At 38.8% G+C, this 21,634-nt stretch overlaps 1 protein-coding gene across 6 annotated transcripts in view; it reads right to left on the bottom strand.

The window, feature by feature from the left end:
- Positions 1-21,377, bottom strand: part of TUT7 (terminal uridylyl transferase 7) — a 65,035-nt gene extending 43,658 nt beyond the window's left edge. For 4 of the 6 annotated variants that reach the window (XM_066367862.1, XM_066367868.1, XM_066367867.1 and 1 more), the window contains exons 1-11: positions 21,228-21,377; positions 19,562-20,112; positions 12,834-13,015; positions 12,410-12,526; positions 11,740-11,917; positions 9,887-9,975; positions 8,051-8,102; positions 7,100-7,169; positions 5,749-5,875; positions 4,494-4,613; positions 681-833 (exon numbers count right to left, since the gene is read on the bottom strand). In XM_066367862.1, coding sequence (XP_066223959.1) covers positions 681-833; positions 4,494-4,613; positions 5,749-5,875; positions 7,100-7,169; positions 8,051-8,102; positions 9,887-9,975; positions 11,740-11,917; positions 12,410-12,526; positions 12,834-13,015; positions 19,562-20,081 — 1,608 coding nt within the window. In that variant the 5' untranslated portion in view covers positions 20,082-20,112; positions 21,228-21,377. Of the gene's footprint in view, positions 1-680; positions 834-4,493; positions 4,614-5,748; positions 5,876-7,099; positions 7,170-8,050; positions 8,103-9,886; positions 9,976-11,739; positions 11,918-12,409; positions 12,527-12,833; positions 13,016-19,561; positions 20,113-20,589; positions 21,166-21,227 lie in introns of those variants that run through there. The other 2 variants (XM_066367863.1, XM_066367865.1) reach the window with 2 other exon arrangements.
- Positions 21,378-21,634: the final 257 nt, after the last annotated feature.

The following is a 21,634-nucleotide window of genomic DNA, read 5'->3' as shown; positions in this document are numbered from 1 at the left end:
CGCTCAAGGAGTCTCGAAAACACAACTGGAGCATCTATGACTCACCACTATCTCCTTCGTTCAGGCATGGACTAGAAGAGTGGCATGACTTACTGCTGTAAAGGTGGGATTAAAACCCTGGTCTCAGAAGCAGTTTGTGGATATTATTGTTAATTCAACCCAAAGGGTTATAAAGAAGGTTGTGGAATCTGCCCCAATTTGGGGCAGAATCCTATTCTTATTAGTATACTTACACTGCTCAGATTTTTAAAATTCAAATGGCAATTCTTTCCTTGTGCATAAATTCCCCTGCCTACCCCTAATGGTATGAATGGAAATAAGTTCATATCCTTACTCATTGTTATTTTAGTAATCTGTGGTTAACTTTTCATATATTTAAATCTCATAATACCATAGAAGACTGAAGCACTTTAAGAATAGCAGGGATTTACCACTGAAATCTCAGTATCTTTCACAGGACCCTGCACACAGGACTGTATCTATAACTGTGAACCTAGTGATGTGAATTTTACCTTTTCTCATTACTTGTTTATTTAAAGGACTGTATACACTAGGAAATAAAACACCCGTGAAACACTTAAGGTAGTTTCAGGAAAGAAGAGGACTGATTAATGCATAAACTACAATTAATGACTGAATTAAAATTCGATGGTAAAAATCAGAAACGAGAGAGAACAGACCTGCCCCTTCTTCATGGGTGTTTGTCTAGGCGCCTCCTCCTTGGCTGGGTCGGCGCCCCCTGCAGCACTGTCAGTGTACTCCCAGACCACACTGTCATTCTGGATGTCGGTCAGGTTAAAGCTGCCCAGTTTATTTAACGAGAATCCTTCAATCTAGGAAAAATTAGACATAAAGTATTATAAGGTAGAAACAAAACTTCCATCAATCAGAGCATATTAATCCTGGAATGAAAAAAATAACATTTATAGTTCATTGAAAATATAAGAGGTAACAGTTATGAAATATTGCTGCGATATCTTTAAATCTCAAAATATTTTTAAAGTAAAAAACAAAGTTTTGATTCACAAAAGAAATAGTGATTTGTGAAATAATTCTTTAGCAAATAGTCTAAGAGGAGGTAACACAGTCCAGACCTAAGGCCATGAGTTCTGCAATAAGACTGTCCAGGTTCAAACCTTAGCTCCTGGGATGAGACAGGGCGAGGAGGGCACAGGGGCGATAAATGGTGATGGAGGGAGACCTGACCTGCGGGTGAACACACAATGCAGTATAGAGACGATGTATGAAAGAACTGTACACTTAAAATCTATATCATTTTATTAATCAATGTCATCCCAATAAATTCCACAAAAAATATGAAAGGAAAAAAAATTTCAGCTCATAGACTTTCTTTAGGTCTCAGGTTTCTGTTAAAAGAGATAAAACTAGAGCCTCCTTCATGGAATAGTTGTGACATAAGAGATTCAGATATAGGGTATGGCACATAGTAAATGCTCAACAAATGAAAGAAATGGTTTTTACTCATATATATATATTTTTTTATTTTATTTTATTTTTTTGTATTTTTCTGAAGTGAGAAGCAGGGATGCAGAGAGACAGACTCCTGGCATGCACCCGACTGGGAAACACATGGCATGCCCACCAGGGGGCAATGCTCTGCCCATCTGAGGCACTGGCTGAGTTGCAACAAAAGCCATTCTAGCACCTGAGGCGGAGGCCATGGAACCATCCCCAGCGCCCGGACCAACTTTGCTCCAAAGGAGCCTTGGCTACGGGAGGGGAAGAGAGAGATAGAGAGAAAAAAGAGGGGGAAGAATTGAGAAGCAGATGAGGGCTTCTGTGTGCTCTGGCAGGGAATTGAACCTGGGACTTCCACACGCCAGGCCAACGCTCTACCAGTGAGCCAACCAGCCAGGGCCCTCTGATATATATATTTTTAAAGATTCTCTTTACTGATTTGAGAGAGGAGAGAGAGAAAGAGAAAGAGGGAGAAGCGGGAACTAGCTTCTCGTATGTGCCTTGAGCAGGCAAGCCAAGGGTTTCAAACTGGCAACCTCAGCATTCCAGGTCCATGCTTTATCTGCTGCACCACCACAGGTCACTCTACTGATACTGCTGAGATGTAAATTGCTGAAAATAGTCTGGGCTCAAAAGGCCTAAGCAATAGGAAACAAAACTGAACAGGTTTCTTTAGTGTACAGTGGGATTTATCACAGCGTATAAACAGGTTAATGTAAATAATGAATTGTAGGGTGTGGATGGGACGTATCATTTCCCAAATGTATTTCTAAATTATACAGACTACTACTTTGGTTTAGCAGAACAATCCTTCAAAAAAAAAGAAAAAAAAAAAAGGTTACTTCTGGTTATAATGGTTTCCCCTTCAGACTCAGGGTGACGTTCACAGGCCTTTCCAGGCCCAGAGAACTCTTTGCTATTCCCTAACCCGTCTCCCTGGTTTGCAGCTGGTTCCTGCTATTCCTGCAGGGAAGGTTTCCCCAACAACCAGGGAGACCACTTCCCTCAGCGCATGCAAGCTCTGCTCAAGTATCTTTATCTCTCAACAGATCTTGCCCTTCCACTGTCCTTTTTCCCCTGGCTTATTTTTCCTCAGAGTGACCGCCTCTTGATATGTACACTTATTTATCTTTCTCACCTCACTGGATATATAAACACGAGAACAAGGATGCCGTTCTGTTCTCTGATCTAACTCTAGTACCTAGAACAGTGCGTGGCACAGATAAATGCTCAGTAAGGACTTGCTGATTGACTGAAAGAACCAACCACTCTTATCGAAAACACTGCAGAGAATGTGAGGTATGACGACTGTTTGATTTTTGTACTTTCTTCAAATTCTGTGGCTAACATTCTTGTTTTATTGATGGGTTTTGCAGAGTAAAAATTTTACAGTGTTGATTATTATTTTTCTCTATTGATATGGTTTTCACTTCCAGTGTTCCACCAAAGAGATCCTTGCCTATCCCAGACTGCAGATTTTTCTCGTAGGCTTTCTTCCAGGCGTTTTATAGTTTTAATGATGACATTGATGTCTTTGATTTATTCTGAGTTAATTTTGGGGTACGTTGTAAGGCAAAGATTTAATGTCCATTTTTTCTCCTTAGAGATATCTAGTTTTTCCAGCATCAATTGTTGGAAACACTTTCTTTCTCCCAGTGAAGTGCTTAATTAGTCACCTGATTGGGGGAAAGTCATTCATTCACTTTCAGACTCCTACTTGGGTCTGAAGAAATGGTTATTTATCAACGGAGGGCTGACTTTGTTCTCTCACTCTTTTCTACCAGGAGAGCAGTCTAGCAGAGATACCTTCCCAAGGCCCTGAACTCTCTTATTTCCGTACTACAAACACAAAGAGCGCTCCCTTTAAACAGCTGGGGCACGCAGTGGACTGTATCTCTAATGCTAGGACAGAGTTTATAAGGGGCTCATTGTGTTTCCGTCTTTATTCGTAGGTCTTGGCACATAAAACGTGCCGCTGAATTCTCAATCTGTTAAGTAAAAACAAAAATTCCCTATAATAATTTTTTTCCTATGTATCCATAGTAAAGAGTTAAAATACCCAATGTGCCAAAGTTAGCTTTTCACCAAGTGAGAGTTTCTTTAAAATAAGTGTACACAGATTTTATCAAAATAAATACCTAAGGGGGGGGGGGGGGGGGGAGATAACTCCCTAGGGATTAAAAGTGAGGTTTCTAAGAAGGTAAGAATAATAGCATTTTGACTTTGAGATGGCTTATTCTTAAATCTTATTATACAAATAAATCAACTGAACTTTATGCAGAAAGAGCAGTCAAATTACTGAAGTCTAATTCTTCTTAAAGATAATACTGAAGCATTATTTAAGAGGAAACTACTACTAAATTCTGCATCAACAGCAATACTTATGTTTTGTTTCACAGGGATTGAGAAAGAAAGAATACTAAAGATTGGAAACAGAAAGCAAGTTACAGTGAACATAATGTTTCTTACAGTCTGTCTGGTGATGAAATGTACATTCGTATCAAATTATAAAACTACCCAAAGAATGTGTGTACTAAATGATAACTTCAATACAGGTTCACATCCTCTTGTTTGAAACCCTCAGGATCTTATGTGTTTCACAGATTGTTTTCTTCATTTAGAAAAATTCTCCCAGCAAAGTATAGGGCAACATCTTATAAACAAGTACATTAATATTTCAGCAGTGAAAGTTATGAATATTCAAAAGTCTAGTAGGGCCTTGGCTGGATAGCTCGGTTGGTTAGAGAATCTTCTCAAAGCAGACTTTGCCAGTTTGATTCCTGGTCAGGGCACATATAGGAACAGATGTTCCTGTCTGTCCCCTGCTCTCTCCCTTTCTCTCTCTAAAATCAATAAAATAAACATAAAAAAAAATCCTAAACAAAAAAACAAAAAACTAGGATAAATCAATTTGTGTCAGTTCTGAGTAGGGTTTTAGATTTTGAAATTATGCAGTTATTGTATGACTCTAATAGAAACCAATATTGAATATACAACCCAAAAAAGGTTTATACCCATGATCCTAGGTAAACAGGCAGAAGGGGTTCTTTCCTCTGCTGAAGAAAGAAAACAGCCATCAGGGCAAACACATACGGTGGCAAACCTCCTTCTTCAGGGCGGTCTATACTACAAAGCTGCAAAAGAGAAGAAGATAAGCGTTCTTTGTAACAAGTTGTCACTTACACAATTTGTTTAACACCTATACTTCTTTTCCTTGTATTACATGATTTAATTCTCAGAATAAAGCACCAGTGACAATATATATAAAACCTTCTTACAGTTTTGGAGCAATCACATATTGTAGTCTTGAGTAATAATTTCAATTTCAAATTTTTAATCTTGTTAACTACACTTACTTGTGAAGAACCCTAAAATAGTATTTGCTGTATTGTGACATCCACAATAATCCATTCACTTGGTTAAAACACTTAATGAAATCTCTGTGCTTTGGGACAATGCTCTAACCACCTGAGCCATCCGTCAGGACCTTTGTTAAAAAAAACCAAAATGATTTGATTCCAAGTGCAAGCCAATTGGCTTTGCTTAGTTCACCGCCCCCCCCCCCCCCCCAACCTACTGCCTTGAATGTGCAGCCTTAGGTGATCAGAAGAAAGAATGGGGGTGATTCATTAACACTAACAAAAATAACAAGCATGGCCTATTTAGTGATAAAGTAGGAGGCAGCTTTCAAAGGATGGCATATTGTAATTCTCAACTCACCCAGTTAAGAGTGGGGTAGTCTCTCACAAAACTATGGATTGTTACTGCCACATATTCATCAGCCTGGGACCTTACACTTGGGAGCAATGTTAAATGCTCTACTGGCATTTCAATTGGGGCACTATATTAAAACATTATGAAATGTAAGCAAGACCAGATACTGGCTTCCATTTTTTGGAGTTTCAGGGTATCCAGTACTGAAAATGAAGCTTTATCTCAAACTGTCCTGAGCCTAAGAATCACCTCATAAAACTAGTTAAAGTGTAAATTCTTGTACGACATCCTCTGGGATTTGACCAACAAATCTAATTTTCAATAAGTAACATAAATCATTTTGATCTTTTGAGCAATGCTATTATAATGAAACAGAAACACTGGATTTCTCTTTCTGTGTACATTAAAATTTCTGTTCCAACATTCAGATGCCTACTCTCTTGATGTCTATAAATATGCATCCAAATGTCTAAGATTAAATTAACCATGCAAAAATCAAAGGATGCTGCGTATGGATACACAGAATGTACTCATGCATTTAAGCACGAACCCTACCTTTGCCCAGTACCTAAACGCAATCACCACAGGAACGAGCTTCGATTCCAGTTTTCCAAGGGTGGTTAAGTGATCTGTCGTCAGACAAGCATTTTCATTCCCTGCACTCACTTTACAAAGAAGACCACTGGTGGGAGTTGAGGATGAGGATGGGAAGGAAAAGAGAAAGATATATATATAGTGTTATATATTTATCAGGTATTTTTTATGCCAACAACTAATTTATATTGATAATAAGTACTATTAAGATGAAAATAAAGTTAAAAAAACCTCACTAAATCTTTCTGGGTTATTTAAAAAATTGTACTTTTTTTATTTTAAAAAAGATAGGGCAGCTATTTTCTGAGTAAATTTTATTTTTCAGAACTAAAACTTCATATATATTTTCACATATTAAAACTATGTTGAGAGAACATGAAAATAAGGAAAATAATATAAAATATTTCAAATGTGAGCATGAATTCATATTTATAAGAGTAAATGAGTGTTCTCCCAAGAGCTGCAAGAATCTGCCCAGTGAACAATCATTAAAGCCTACCAGTCACTCATTTGTAGTGCTGGTGGTAATACTTTCAGAGAGAGGGAGATACATGGGAGAAGTTATACTAATTGCTATTTAGCAATGCTACAAAAGCTGCTAAAAAAGATAGCAAATTAAGGTGATCAAAGCAAGTAATTATTCAATAAAGTTTTTTACTATGTTGACATGGGTCAAAATGCTTCCTTCCTGTTATTTTTTTCCTTTTAATCTTATTCTTTTAAAAATAAAACACTGGCCCTGGCCGGTTGGCTCAGTGGTAGAGCGTCGGCCTGGCATGCGGGGGGACCCGGGTTCGATTCCCAGCGAGGGCACACAGGAGAAGCACCCATTTGCTTCTTCACCCCCCCCCCCCTCCTTCCTCTCTGTCTCTCTCTTCCCCTCCTGCAGCCAAGGCTCCACTGGAGCAAAGATGGCCCAGGCGCTGGGGATGGCTCCTTGGCCTCTGCCCCAGGCGCTAGAGTGGCTCTGGTCACGGCAGAGCGACGCCCCGGAGGGGCAGAGCGTTGCCCCTGGTGGGCGTGCCGGGTGGATCCCCGGTCGGGCGCATGCGGGAGTCTGTCTGACTGTCTCTCCCTGTTTCCAGCTTCAGAAAGATACAAAAAAAAACAACAAAAACCATAAAACAAAACAAAAAAAACATTTTTTCCTTTTACACGGGTGCCAAAAGTATAGAGAGACTGCTAGTAGTAAAGCTATGAAATTAGCCACACAGGCGCTTATCATTCTAGAGATTGGACACTAAAGTTTAGTGAAGTACACGTGCTTTTGGCAAGCTGATCTTTAATTCAGAAACAGCTTAAAGAAGCAGACCTTTGCTTCTCTCTGCATACCACCACGGGCACCCTTGCATGGAAATCTGCATCAACATCAATAAAAGAATCTGAGGGAAGAAAACAAATTAAGTAGGTTAATTATACCCTTGTTTAAAAAGAGAACTAGATAAAGTGTAAGTTCCGGTTGTGACTTATCTGTTCAGCCTTTTAAAAGACCATTTCTAAGTAAAGCTCTGAAATGACTTGAAAAGGATAAAAGTACTATATTTAAGAATCAAGTTATCACATTAATTTAAAACCTTGAGTTTGTAAACTAATGTTTGATTGGAAATGACAATATTATTGAATTAGATGGTTCATGAATAACATAATTAGAAATATGAAAAGGCTATTCAAACAAAATTGTTGCAAAACCTACTAAAATATTTGGAGTCAAAAAACATATTGACTAAAGTAAGAAAACATATTTGATTGTTTAAACAAGAAGGATGGGAAGACTAATTCAAGAGATAAGACAATTGGAAGTGACCTATAGAAAGCATAAATAGCCATAAAGCCCCAATTTGGACATTCCCTGGAAAACTGTTTGTTGATTCATTAATTAGCATTGGGCCATGCCACCTATTTGCCATTATAAAGCATTAATTTAAACCATTGAATAAGCAGATTATCTTTCAGTTTTGCCCTGAAGAGTAAACTATACATATTTTGTGTCTTTTTAGTTTTGATCTAGAACTCATTTAATCTTTATAAATCGTGACATTATTATTAGGTTAAAAGCTTTAGTTACAAAATGGTTATTCTGCATAGTAGAACAAATAACAAGACTCTAATTTGTTAGTAAACATTTGTTCTGGCTTTTGTTTGGATATTACCCATATAATTTTAAAACCATCACTTTCTATTTTCAAAGGTTTGGAAATGATATATTCAAATTATACACAAAAGAAACAGTTAAGAGCAAAATGTGGAAATAATTTAGCCTTACCACTGTTCTTTAAACATTCCTGAACAAGTAGGAGAACATCTGGTTGAGACATCTAGAAAATAAATCAATGAACACATCAAATAATGTGTAGGTACTTTTGCTTCACTGAGATAATAGACAGTCATCTGAAGTAATCCAAATTAGAAAGCACATTACTACCCGAGTACAGAAATTAATCATTATGCTGGTTGCACACACTGGTCAGGGACAGAGTTATGAGCATGAGTCCCAAATGAGGACGAGTACGGGCAAAAGAGACTTACTATTGAGTTACCTCTTAATTAATTTTACTTAGCCACTCAGCATATCTCCAAAGTTGTGGCTAGAAGTTGTCAAACTGAACAATATTAACAATATTACCTTTCACTTCCTAAGACTACTTCAACAGATTGCTTATTCGGTCTCCACTTCAGTCTTGCCTTTCTCCAACCATTGCTCACAGAGGAGCCAAAACCATTTAAAACCATGAATTCAATCTAGTCATTCCCCACCTTAAAATTCTGAATGGCTCTGGTCAGACAGCTCGGTTGGTTGGAGCATCATCCTGAGATGCAAAGGTTGTGGGTTTGATCCCTGGTCAGGGCACACACAGGCACAGCCTGATGTTTCTCTCTCTTCCCCTTTCACTCACTAATATCAACAAACAAACAAACTATTGCCCCTTTAGGTCAAATAAAATTCTTTACCACGGCCTACAGATCCCACCTATTGCCCCCACTCTAATTGCCCCCCATCCTAATCTTATGCTCTTCTTTTCTTGGTCCCTTCACCACAGCTATACAATCCTTCCTTTAGCTCCTTGACTAGGCCGAGCTCCTTATGACTCAGGGTGCTTGCAAATGCTGTTTTCCCTTTCACTGACACAACTTACTTCTTTTACTCCCAACACCCCTTATCTTTTAGGGATCAGCCTAAATGTTATTTCTTTAAAGGGACCTTCATGACTGCTGTATCTGCACGTCCCTTGTTGTTTCCTGGCTCAGACCTGTGTTTTCCTGCATAGCTCTCATTGTAATTAATTATATATATGCAATAACCTATCTTCTTCACTAGGTATGTGTTCTATGAGGAAAGATTCATATCTTTTCTGTCTTTTAGACTCTAGTACAGTGCCTGGAATACAACATAGTCAGTGAAAATTTGCTAAATGAATGATGGCATGAGATCAAAATATGCTGGTGAGTTACTAATACTAATTTAAGGACAAAAGAAATAAAATCTATTGGTCAGCTGATCATGGAGGTACACCAGCCAGGGATGGCAAAGAATGAGGTTGTAAAACAGAACACGTAGGGGTGGAGCCCAGAATCGGTATAACTAGAAACCCAGGTAAATGGGCACGAACCATCTGCAAACTGGGCTATGGAAACCACCAACGGATAAATGGATAATCTACTAAAGTGCCTTCCAGCTTTAAAACTCTGACTCATCAGAAGTTTTCTGAAGCATGTTTAAACCAGAAACTAGGTCAAGTGTGGTTCTTTCAAAAGCATAATTATTCTAACAAAGCAGGTATATAAAAGAGGAAACACAGAAGCAAATCACAGGTCATAAAAGTTTATATATATAAACACACTGCTTAAAATCTAAAATTATTTCCTACCACTGGAATTAATCTCAAGTTAGTAGAACTAAATAGCCCCATTAGATCTACATGATAAGAATGGTGGTGGTGTTTGAAGTATGAAAGAGCTAAAGAGTAAAGTAAGTATGAAAACCTATCAGGTATGAAAAGAAATGTCCTAAAATTGAAGACAGGCAGAAGAACATAAAAATGAAAATTTCAGGAAAAGGAGCTGACACCATTACACTTAACTATGTTCAAATTGTACTCACAATGGCTGGAAATTGAATGTCAATGTTTACATCCGAATTTTTGAAACCCAACCTGCTACAGGATGATCCATACAGTCTCAGAGAGCACTCTAAAAAAATTAAAGAAAGAAAAGTCATAAATAAAGCAAAATTTCTTGAAAGTTATAACGGAATACTGCTATTTCAGAAATGGAACTATCAATTAAAACTATACACAAAAGCAAAACAGTGCTCAAGTTTGGAATAAACAAAGGACAGATTCTTTACTCCTCCTTTATTTTATGTAACAGGGAAGGCTGCACTGACTGCGCTTTAACATAAGGGCTACTCTTTTCAGTTGTAAACAATGTTTTAAAAAATTTCTTAATTATCATTTCACATTTTGTGCAGAAATATTACTTGCTATCATTTTTATCTGTTTTGCTCTGCTCCTTCCCACAGGTCTAATACGTACTTCTGTGAAGAAAGGAAGCAACGTATTTCCAACAGTGCGGGTCTGCCAAGAAAGCCCCACTGGCATAGATCTCAATGCTGTATTTAAAATGTTGAAATGTGAAAGTCAAAAGGAAATGCCTAACTTTGTTTTATAAACCAGATAGTACACTAAAGAATTAATGCAAACATTTCACCTTTTAGAGAAAAACAACACAGGTGTAAATTACTATAAAGTTCATGTTTTTGTAAACAAATAATCATAAAGATGACCTGTAGCATAAAGTCACTTTTTAATATGAATACTCATTACATTATAAACAAAAAGCATTTAACCTAATATAGTCCCTTAATCCCTTTAGGAAAACTTTTGAAAAATAATTATATAACTGATAAAATTTCAAATGCTAGGCAACATATGATTCACTTTTCAGAGGAAAATGTATGCATATGCATACTGCCTATATTTATTTATGGAATTGTTTCCTTCAATGTTTTATCACTATTGCGCCAAAAAATTTATCCCTGCTCATTAGGGAACTTTCTGGGTTTTTTTGTTTTGCTTTTCCCTGAATTCAGGTTAACTCAAGTGATTTATTTGGGCTTTAAAAGTTTCCTATGAAAAAATACCCTCAATTTTACAATGGAAGTCTGTGGCAAAAATTACTGAAATTACAAATTACTTTTCAGGAACTATCTACAACATAAAGGGTGAGGTACTTATATAATGAAAGAAAATGGGCAGCCTTTCTAAATAATTTTCTCTTATTAAAAAGAAAATGAGCAGATTCTTGCCCTCTATTTTTATGAAAGCATATAGGAATATGAATGATATACTATATGTAATGATCTTTCAGCAGAACAAATGGTTCTGTGGGTAATATAGTGATAATGTAAACAGTCATTTCAACCCTAGCTGTGGTTCAGAATCACTTGTGGAACTTTCTAAAAAATAGCTCCATAGACATAACATGGAAAATGAATTCAACAGTACAAAAAATCTATTACAAATTAGTTTGCAAAGCTCAATTTAGATGTTTTAATTTTTTAAAGTGTGGTTAAATAGAACCATTTTTGGACACAGATGCCTGAAAATGACTCCAGGATAATTCTCTTTATTTTAACTCAAATATTGTTGTCAATTTAAATAGGGAGAATGGTAAGCAAATATATACATGAGAGTCACATAGTGCTCCAATTACATGGGGCATTTAATTTCAAGTACAAGCACGTAAGGAAATTTTTAATGAAGACGGGTTTAATAACAATGCATGTAAAAGTCTGCTATCTTGGGGGAAGCCAGGAAAAACAAAAACATGCAAAAAATTAAAGAGCTTCAGGATACAGCAAATCAATTTCTATTAGGTGAAAATTACTCCTACTAGGAAAAATGAATGAGGTACTTTTGGGTAGCTAATTAGAAAAACAAATCTAGAAAATACCTGGTAACTTGTGTTGGAACACATTTTCCATGATACGTTTAATTTCTAGTCTCTGTTCCAAGTTCTCATTGTGTAAGCCAAACTCCTGTACCACTTTGTCAATGGCAATACCAATTGCATTTATCTGGTAGGGCGTAGGTGGGGGTAACGTAGTGAGCAACTCTTCCTCCTGCTTTTCCTTTTAAGATCAATGGTGAGATTAAAGTAATTCACACATTTTTAACTTTCTACCATTTACTGAGACAATACCACGTAGAATATTCTGGAATATTTTTCTCAGCCCTCCCTTTTACTTTACTGTGTTAGTTTTCATGTTATCAAACATAAACACATATCTTCATGCACAGAATGTGATAATAGAGGGAAGACAGGAGTAAGAAAAAAGTGCCAAAAAAAGAACATTTTTTAAAACAGCTATGACAAACTATTTTCTTTAGTATTACTAACATAACGACATATACTGAGGTCCTAGCAATGACTTCATTCATCCTGAGACTGCCCTTATGGAAATTCACAGGACTACCCAGCAAAACATATCTGACCAGCATAAAGTATTCTGGGTCAAGTAAATTCAATAACATAAATAGTAAAGTTATTAAGGAGAGGAAAGTCACAAAGAAGACAGTAACAACTGACAAGTAAACATTTGTTTTGGTTCCATTAAACTTACCTTAATGTTTTTCTTGTGCCTCTTCTCTTTGATATGCTTATGGGCAAATGCAATGGATTCAATCAGAACATCACAAAGTTTGCAGGTGTATTTTGCTGTAGGGTAGTTTCTTGGTCGCTATAATTTGAAGAGATTTATAGAGACACATATATCTTCAAAACTACAGGTCAACAAAAATTAGCCAGAAGATGATTTCCCCTTCACTTTTAAAATTGTTAATGTTATTGTCACTACTCTATATCGCTATCCCAACAGTCATTTTTATTTTGGTAATTCATTAAATCAAACTACTGTATCAGCTGTTGTTTATAGTGCTTCAATACTAATCAAAGTAGGACATCTAATTCATCAGAGCACATATTCCCAATTACTAAACACAGTTTAAACAAAACAAAGATTTTCACAAATACAAGATGTTAGTTACCCTTTTCAGCCTGTCGATGCAGTCCCGCTTCAACCGCTCCTCAGCCTGCTGTAAACCCAGGAGCTCCTTCGGTGAAAGCACAGATTCGTCAATCACAGGGCCTTCCAAGTCTCCATCCGGTTCACTTTCCCCATTTCTCGTTCTCCGTGGTTTCTTAGGTCTGGACTTCTGCTTCTTGTTTTCTTAAGTTAGAAGAAAAATATTGTTGATGATATTAAATAACATCACTGAGTAAAAGCAGAATTTATATATTTATTAATGAAATCATGTAATATCTGAATGACATCTAAACACAAAGCAAAAGGAAAGAGATAACTCTCCCATGGACAGAATGCCTGAAACTCATTAAATACCTCATCCAGATACACTAGATTCACAGAAATCATCCTTTTGGAAAACTTAAAAAGAATTCTATTTCAATTATACAATTTAATTTTATCATGTAATTTAATTGCTAAGAATACTCAAGCAATAGTAAAAATTATCCTCTGAAGGCAAGCATACCTGTAATTTTAATATACCTAATATATCATAATATATACTGTACATATACCTACTCTATTCTAGTATACTTGTAAATATACCTGTTATTCTAATGAAAACTATCCATATTCACTTTCATTTTTATAAGTGAACAATACCAACAAAGATGGACAATATATTTCCAAAGAACTCAGAAATCAACTAGATTTTTCTTTTTCTTTTTTTTTTGTATATTTCTGAAGTGAGAAGTGGGAAAGCAGAGAGATAGACTCCCACATATGCCTGACCAGGATCCACCAGACAAGCCCAACAGGGGGTGATGCTCTGCCGATCTGGGCGGTTGCTCCGTTGCAACCGGAACCATTCTAGTGCCTGAGGCAGAGGCCGTGGAGCCATCCTCAGCGCCCTGGCCAACTTGCTCCAATGGAGCCTTGGCTGCGGAAGGTGAAGAGAGAGACAGAGAGAAAGTAGAGGTGGAAGGGTGGAGAAGCAAATGGGCGCTTCTCCTGTGTGCCCTGGCTAGGAATCGAACCTGGGACTTCCACATGCCAGGCTGATGCTCTATCGCTGAGCTAGCTGGCCAGGACCTCAACTACATTTTTTTTTACAGAAACAGGGAGAGTCAGAGAGAGGGACAGATAGGGACAGACAGACAGGAAGGGAGAGAGATGAGAAGCATCAATTCTTTGTTGCGGCACCTTACTTGTTCATTTTTGGCTTTTCTCATATATGCCTTGATGGGACCGGGGGGGGGGGGGGGGAGGCGAGGGGGGGGGGCTCCAGCAAAGTGAGTGACTCCTTGCTCAAGCCAGCGACCTTTGGGTTCAAGCCAGTAATCTCACGCTCAAGCTGGTGACCTTGAGGTTTTGAACCTGGGTCCTCCGCCTCCTGGTCCGATGCTCTATCCACTGCGCCACAGCCTGGTCAGGCAACTACATTCTTATCTGGAGTGAAAATCCATCACTTATGTAAATTTAGTCTTCACATAATTTCTCCCCCCTCACACACACATTAATATCAAGAAGTTTAAGCCAAAACTTCATTTACTGAGAAAAACTATTTCCCATTTTATCTTCCTTTTCATTGTGGCTTTCAATAAAAAGAAACAATTAGCAGTTGAACTAAAAGTTCAATAATCCACAATAATCTGTTTCTTTGTTTAACACTTTTTAACTTTTCAATCCCTGAAATTGAGGCTGATTGTGGGATTGCTTTGTAAAAATTGTTTTAGGTAACTTTGATAACTTCTATATATTAAGTTCTAAAATTAAAGCTATTAGTAACACATGCAATTAAAACTAATTTCCCCAATTAAAATTGTGATAAATGGACTGAAGAGTTTCTGAATGGCTTACCAATAACTAGTCCAGGGGTCCCCAAACTTTTTACACAGGGGGCCAGTTCACTGTTCCTCAGACCGTTGGAGGGCCAGACTATAAAAAAACTATGAACAAATCCCTATGCAGCCCTGGCCGGTTGGCTCAGCAGTAGAGCGTCGGCCTGGTGTGCGGGGGGACCCGGGTTTGATTCCCAGCCAGGGCACATAGGAGAAGCGCCCATTTGCTTCTCCACCCCCTCCCCCTCCTTCCTCTCTGTCTCTCTCTTCCCCTCCCACAGCGAAGGCTCCATTGGAGCAAAGATGGCCCGGGCGCTGGGGATGGCTCCTTGGCCTCAGCCCCAGGCGCTAGAGTGGCTCTGGTCGTGGCAAAGCGACACCCGGAGGGGCAGAGCATCGCCCCCTGGTGGGCAGAGCATCGCCCCTGGTGGGCGTGCCGGGTGGATCTGGTCAGGCGCATGCGGGAGTCTGTCTGTCTCTCCCCGTTTCCAGCTTCAGAAAAATACAAAAAAAAAAAAAAAAATCCCTATGCACACTGCACATATCTTATTTTAAAGTAAAAAAACAAAACGGGAACAAATACAATATTTAAAATAACAAGTAAATTTAAATCAACAAACTGACTAGTATTTCAATGGGAACTATGGGTCTGCTTTTGGCTAATGAGATGGTCAATGTCGGTTCCATATTTGTCACTGCTAGCCGTAACAAGTGATATGACACGCTTCCGGAGCTGTGTCGCGTACATCCCGCGTCACCAGAGGTAGTACTGTACATGAGCGACGCCGCGCTTTGAGGTGCCGCCATATACAGTACTCCAGGAGTACTGACCACCAATGAAAGAGGTGCCCCTTCTGGAAGTGTGGTGGGGGCCGGATAAATGGACTCAGGGGGCCGCATGTGGCCCGTGGGCCGTAGTTTGGGGACCCCTGAACTAGTCTGAAAATAGAAGCCTGCTGCAATGACCTCCAGGAGGCCATTCCTGTCAAGTTTCCATGCAACTTATTATTTCTATAGCAGCTACAATGAATCAGTTGATTGTAAAAAAGAAACCTCTGTCAGAAAAGAGAGATATACTGAGCATTTTGAGATCTTGCTTCCCTGCACGTTGCCAGTTTGATTTAAATATATTTTGTTTGTTTGTTTTTTAGAGAAAGAGAGAGAGAGAGAGAGAGAGAGGAAAAGAGACAGACAAGGACAGACAGGATGGGAGATAGATAAGCATCAACTCAGTTGTGGCACCTTAGTTGTTCATTGATTGCTTTCTCATACGTGCCTTGACCAGGGGGCTCCAGCTGAGCTAGAGACCCCTTGCTCAAGCCAGTGACCTGTAGGCTCAAGCTAGCAACCATGGGGTCATATCTATGATCCCATGCTTAAGCCAGCGATCCTGTGCTCAAGCTGGATGAACCTGCACTCAAGCCAGTGATCTTGAGGTTTCAAATCCGGGTCTTCAGCGTCCAAGGCTGACACTCTACCCACTGCACTACTGCTTGGTCAGGCCAAATAGTTTTTTACAAAAAGCAATCAAAATGGATCAAAGAAAACAGCAAAAGATAAGTAGTCACTGGAAGAAAAAAGCCTACTTTAATACATGCTTTTAAACACTCCCACTATTCCCAATTAAACTATCAATCTTCTAAGGACAGTAGTCTTGTTCTGCCTAAACTTTTGAGATAAGCACTTCTTTTACTTTAGAGGTGTGTCTATTTTCACTTAATTTGCTTATCATTACAAACTTTAAATAACTGCACCTGACTTCAGTATTCAGAAAGGAAGTTTCTTAGGCAAACACTCACTAGAGAGTTACAACAATTTACAACAATATGTGCAACATCCATCAGGAAAGTCCATTAGTTCACAAAACTAAATGATACGGAATCAAATTCCTTTTTTAACCCTCCTCTCTCCTGATCACAAGTGCTTCTACACATATCTGTATTTACTATCATTTTCTAGAAAGAATGACTTCAATTTCTCTCCAAAGAACACAATTAACTCCTTATTGTTTTCATACAGAGAAGTGTAGAAATTCTGATTAAGACAACAGCAACTATTATTACACAGTATTTTATTATGTGACGGATGCAATGCAAGCTGTTTACATGCACAGCCTTGTTTAATCCCTAGAGTGATCCTGTTGTGGATGCTAAAATTATCCCCATTGTACAGATGGGGGAAATGATGGTCCAAAAAAAATAACTTGTCCAGGGACACATGACTAAGAGATTAAAGCATAGATGAAATTCTTAAATTCAGTCTTCTATCAATATAAAAACGAAAAAGAATTAAAATTCCTTCTTGTAGCATACCCGTGCACATCTAGAATAGACCAGACCCGATAAGGCAATATAATCTTGTGAACTGAGTCTCACAGGTCTGCATGGTAAAAACGATCAAATAAAACTCTGTTGGAAATCTTAGAAGGCAAAACTGGGTATTGGTAAAAAATTCCCATCATTACTCAGAGAGAGGTAGACTACCTGGCTCATACCAGGTTGTTTGATTAATAAGAATTCTCTATATACAGTATCCCATATTTTATTTACATATAGACTGTATTTCCATTCACAAAGGACATGCGTATTTGAGTGGATGTTTTCCAGCTAAGATCATTAACTGGCATTGTCCCAAAACGTTACATTGGCAATCTAGGATATTTGAGGAAGAAAGTACAAGTGGCAATGGAGAACTGCAAAACAGTATTAAAAACAAATCAACTCAAGATAATTTCATTACATCTTCTCATATCATTCAGTAAGACCCTTCCTCATTAAGACAATTCTGATTTAAGGAAAATTTTAGTTCCTTTATTAATGAGATCCTTTTTAGGAATCTCTGAGTGCAGTGCAAAGTTCATACTTTAATTTTCTCTCTATAGTAAGCAATATTATACCAAAGCTTAATATTTCCTGTATGAAGATTTTCAAGGATTAGAGACCGAAAAGTCCTTCATTTAGCATTTGTGAAAGCATAAACCTGTATATTTCAGAAAAACATAGGAGGATTTGGACTGCTTTCAATAAAAAACACAGAAAGTAAGCCCTGGCTGGTTAGCTCTGTCAGTTAGGTCATCCCCAAAAAAGACAAGATTGCAGTTCAATCCCCAGTTAGGGTACACAGAGGAAGCAATCAATGAATGCACAATTGAGGGGATCTACAAATGAAGGCTTCTTTCCACCTCCCCTCTCTTTCCTTTCCTCTCTCTCTATAAAAATAAAATATAAAAAAGACAGTAAAGATGTATTTACTATTCAAAAATAATTAAAATCAACTTTTAAGATTAAACAAAAATACATATAAGAGGTTTTTTGGTATGTAAACAGTTCCTTTTAATATCTTTCTGGTTGTACACTCTAAGTCTATAAATCTGTATAATACTGCTCAAAATTGTATTTTCTTTTCTAAAAGATCAACTATTGGTAACTGAATTAAAATGTCAATGTCCCACGGACACAGTAATATACAAGTTCTTAAAACACACAAACTGTTAAAAAAACAACAACACAATTGGAAGCCCAGGAATTATCAAAATGTGTTCAGTTTCCCTCTGTCAGACCCCAGGTACAGTGACCCTGAGTTAACAGCCAGAGCAGCACAGAACATAATTTCAGTTTCACTTCCTCATTTACCATTCTACATAAACAAGTCTGGATAAATTTAGCCTCTCTGAGCCACTAGTGGCTGCCTGCTTTGTGAGATCGTGATTCTACCTTTGATATACCATGACAGAGAAACTCATCAAACAATTCTTTCAAGTTCTTTATTGCTTAAAGATTTATGAGATTAAGGTTTGAGCTCTCCCTACTATTTGATTCCTTTCTGATACTTGATTCTGTTTTGGCCACTTGACTCAAAGCATTTATAAAGTAATACCTTTTCTTCCATTTAATACTTTCATAAGACCCTCTAAAGATAGAACATGACTTTTCCCTTACTCAGTCTTCTATCCAGGTCACTAATATGAGATAACATGAAGGAAAAGTGCCAACATTGTCTAAATGCATTTAAATTAAAAAAAAAAAAAGGGTTTGCAACCCATTCTATATGGCCATTAAAAAGGCTTACAAGCCAATAAACTTAATAGACTATTGTTCCAAGCATAATTTTCTAAGCATACTTTGCATTTTCAGACTAAATATTATTGTTTTATTTTTCCTTGCAATTTATGACTTTACTTCCTTTCAGTTATTGCCCATTAGATAAAAACAATTTTCCTGTTTATAGGTATCATTGCTGTATGAACAAAACCTATTCACCTTTTAGAAAAATGTATAATCACTTTGGGACAATTATTATCAAGCAAGTAAGGCACTCAGAAAAAGGTTTTGGTTTTACTGAAACTAAAAGGCAAAGCTTTTATATGTATTTCTGACTTTCTAAACTTAATGTCTCTCAACCTGTTTGCCATGCTTACTTTTGGGGAGAGGGGAAGATACCTTGATACCTCCGATCGCTCTGTGGCAGGAGATATATGCAGTCTGTATGTGCTTTTACATCAAATGAATAAGACTTTAAGCTTCACATTCTGTCATTTATATTATGTATACACTTGTTATTCAAATACAAAACTGTGATATGTAATTTAGAAATTAGATAAATTACTCATAAATTATGATATACTCTCCAGGAGGATATGATCACCCTCTTCTGTATGAAGCACCAATGAGAAATATGGTGCTTTTGCTAAAGTAAAATAAGCCTCGTGGCAAAGGAAACTTTTAAAGGGACTAATACACAGTGAAGTTGCCCAAATATCATGACTGCAATCCTTAAAATAATCACATTAAATAAGAAGAAACTACGAAAAATTTGAACTGCATTGCTGAAAATAATAGAATTCATTTGGATGAAAAGAAAAAGACATTGCTGATTTGGGGTTGTAACTTGGCAAATTGTAAAAAATTACCGTGGCTTCCTGTTTCCACTTCTGCCATGATTTCTAGGCTGGCCAGGTCTTTATGAAATAGTCGCCTTACAGTTCTACAACCTCTTCCATCTTGCCACCTGTATCCATCTTCACTTTCTTGAAAGGAGTCTTTTTTTGGTCGGTTTATAACAGGAATTCTAGGTCCTGGTTTGAAGTCTCTCCGACTCTCTGGATTACCAGCAAGTTCATCAGATAGCCATCTCTTACTCTGATCTTTGTGGTTGTCATTTATCCAAGCCGGCTGACTATAAATTGGATTTTTAAATGCATATGGATTGCTGGAAGCAGCATATGGTCCTTTTCTAGGGGTATTCCCATAGTTCCCTGGTGTCACCTTTTTCTTGGGAAGGCCTTTTTCCATTTTACTGCTATGTCCTTTAGCATAATCATCCATTATTAAATAATCTTGTTGAGGGTGACCCCTTCTGAAATCCTCATCATCTACAGTCCCTCGGTCTTTAGTGCGCTTCACAAAATAAGGTTTTGTTGCATCTCCCATTGTCTTTGACTTCAATTTTCTTACTTTGCACCTGAAAGAAAGCATTTTGTGGAGAAAAAAAAATTCAGACTATCACAAGCTATCCTACCAAGTGTACAAAATACCACACATGTAATGACAGATGCTCACAAGCCTATATGAAACTTTTTTCCCCTTACGTCCAACACATTCCAATAATCAGTGCATCACACTAGAAGTCAGGAAGCTTGGCTCTATGATAGTCTTTATGAAAATTCGTACTTACTATTTAACATGAAGATTAAATCTCCCTATAGTCTAGAAACTTTTACCTATGACAAAAACGCTTCTCTTAATAAAAACAAACAAAACAACCCTGCAGCCCAAGCTTTTAGTTAGAAAACTCCCAAAGAGACTTTAAAACGAAAGTTGGCAAATTACTTTTAAGTGTTATACAAAGCAACCGAATCTTTCTCTGAACGAAGTATATACACCTCAAAACCCCACGTTTCCGTCCCTTCTTCGCACCCCGAGGCCTCCCTCGGCTCACCTTACCACCACTATTCAGAACGACGGGCTTCGATCGCTTGGGCTACGGAGGGTTAGGACTCCCGACTAAGGCTCCGCTCTAGTCAAAGGGGCTGGGTTTCCGACCAAGAAACAAGTCCAGCTACCCTCCCCAGTTCTCATTCTCTAAACCCAAACAAGTTTGGTTTTTTGTCAACAACTGCAATGTTTCCCCTTCGATCCCCATCTGATGGCCCCACCCCCGATCTGCCTCCGTTTCTACCCTTTGGAACCGGAGGCGGAGAAAGAGGAAGCGTCCCCGTACTCCTGGCCACCTAGCCACCGCGGGTACCAGGAAGCAGGAAGTGACCTACTCCTAGATGGGTTCCGAGGTCCCTCCGGCTGGCCAAAGGACCGAGGCCGAGTGCCTCCACCCAAACCCGTTTTTCTTCTGCCCTCGCCAAGTCTGACACAAAGTGAAGATGTGGGCTCGAACCCAGATCTCACTCCCCGCGGGCCTGAAGGCTTAACTGGGGCAAGGAGGCCAGCGGAGAATGGGGCCAACGTAACCCTTGGGCGCGAGGCCCGCCCTGCCCTCCAGCTTAGAAACCACGGAACCTACAGGAGACCCACCCCCAAGGCGAGTGTGGGAGGGACGCCGGGAGAAAACGAAACACTCACCACCTCCGCAGCGTTCCTCCGCCTCTTTCTGTCCCGGCTGGGCTCCCTCTCGGTGTTTTCCTTCGGCCCCACTTCCGGCGCTCAGCGCTGTCTCATTGTGCGCGATTGGGAGCCGGCGGTGCCCCCACTGGAGAACTCCGCCGCTCACGCCGGAAACGCGCGCCGCTCCCGAAGTGCCGCCCACTGCCAGCCCCGCCCCCACGCCGCTCCGCCCATTTCCGCCGCCGCCGTGCGTTAACCTTCCTGAAATCCGGCAATCCATCTCGCTGCAAACATCCGCTAGCGTAGGGGCCCCGGCCACCCTCACTCCGGGCTGGCCTCGCCTAGGTTCCCTCTCTTTCCTTGGCTGTGAAAGCACCGGGAAGGCCTAGGGAGGACGCCTCTCGTTTTCCGACAGACACGCAGTG

The sequence above is a fragment of the Saccopteryx leptura genome, chromosome 2 (assembly GCF_036850995.1).
Source record: "Saccopteryx leptura isolate mSacLep1 chromosome 2, mSacLep1_pri_phased_curated, whole genome shotgun sequence".
Taxonomy (NCBI): Eukaryota; Metazoa; Chordata; class Mammalia; order Chiroptera; family Emballonuridae; genus Saccopteryx; species Saccopteryx leptura.
This window is presented reverse-complemented; position numbering and strand designations above follow the sequence as displayed.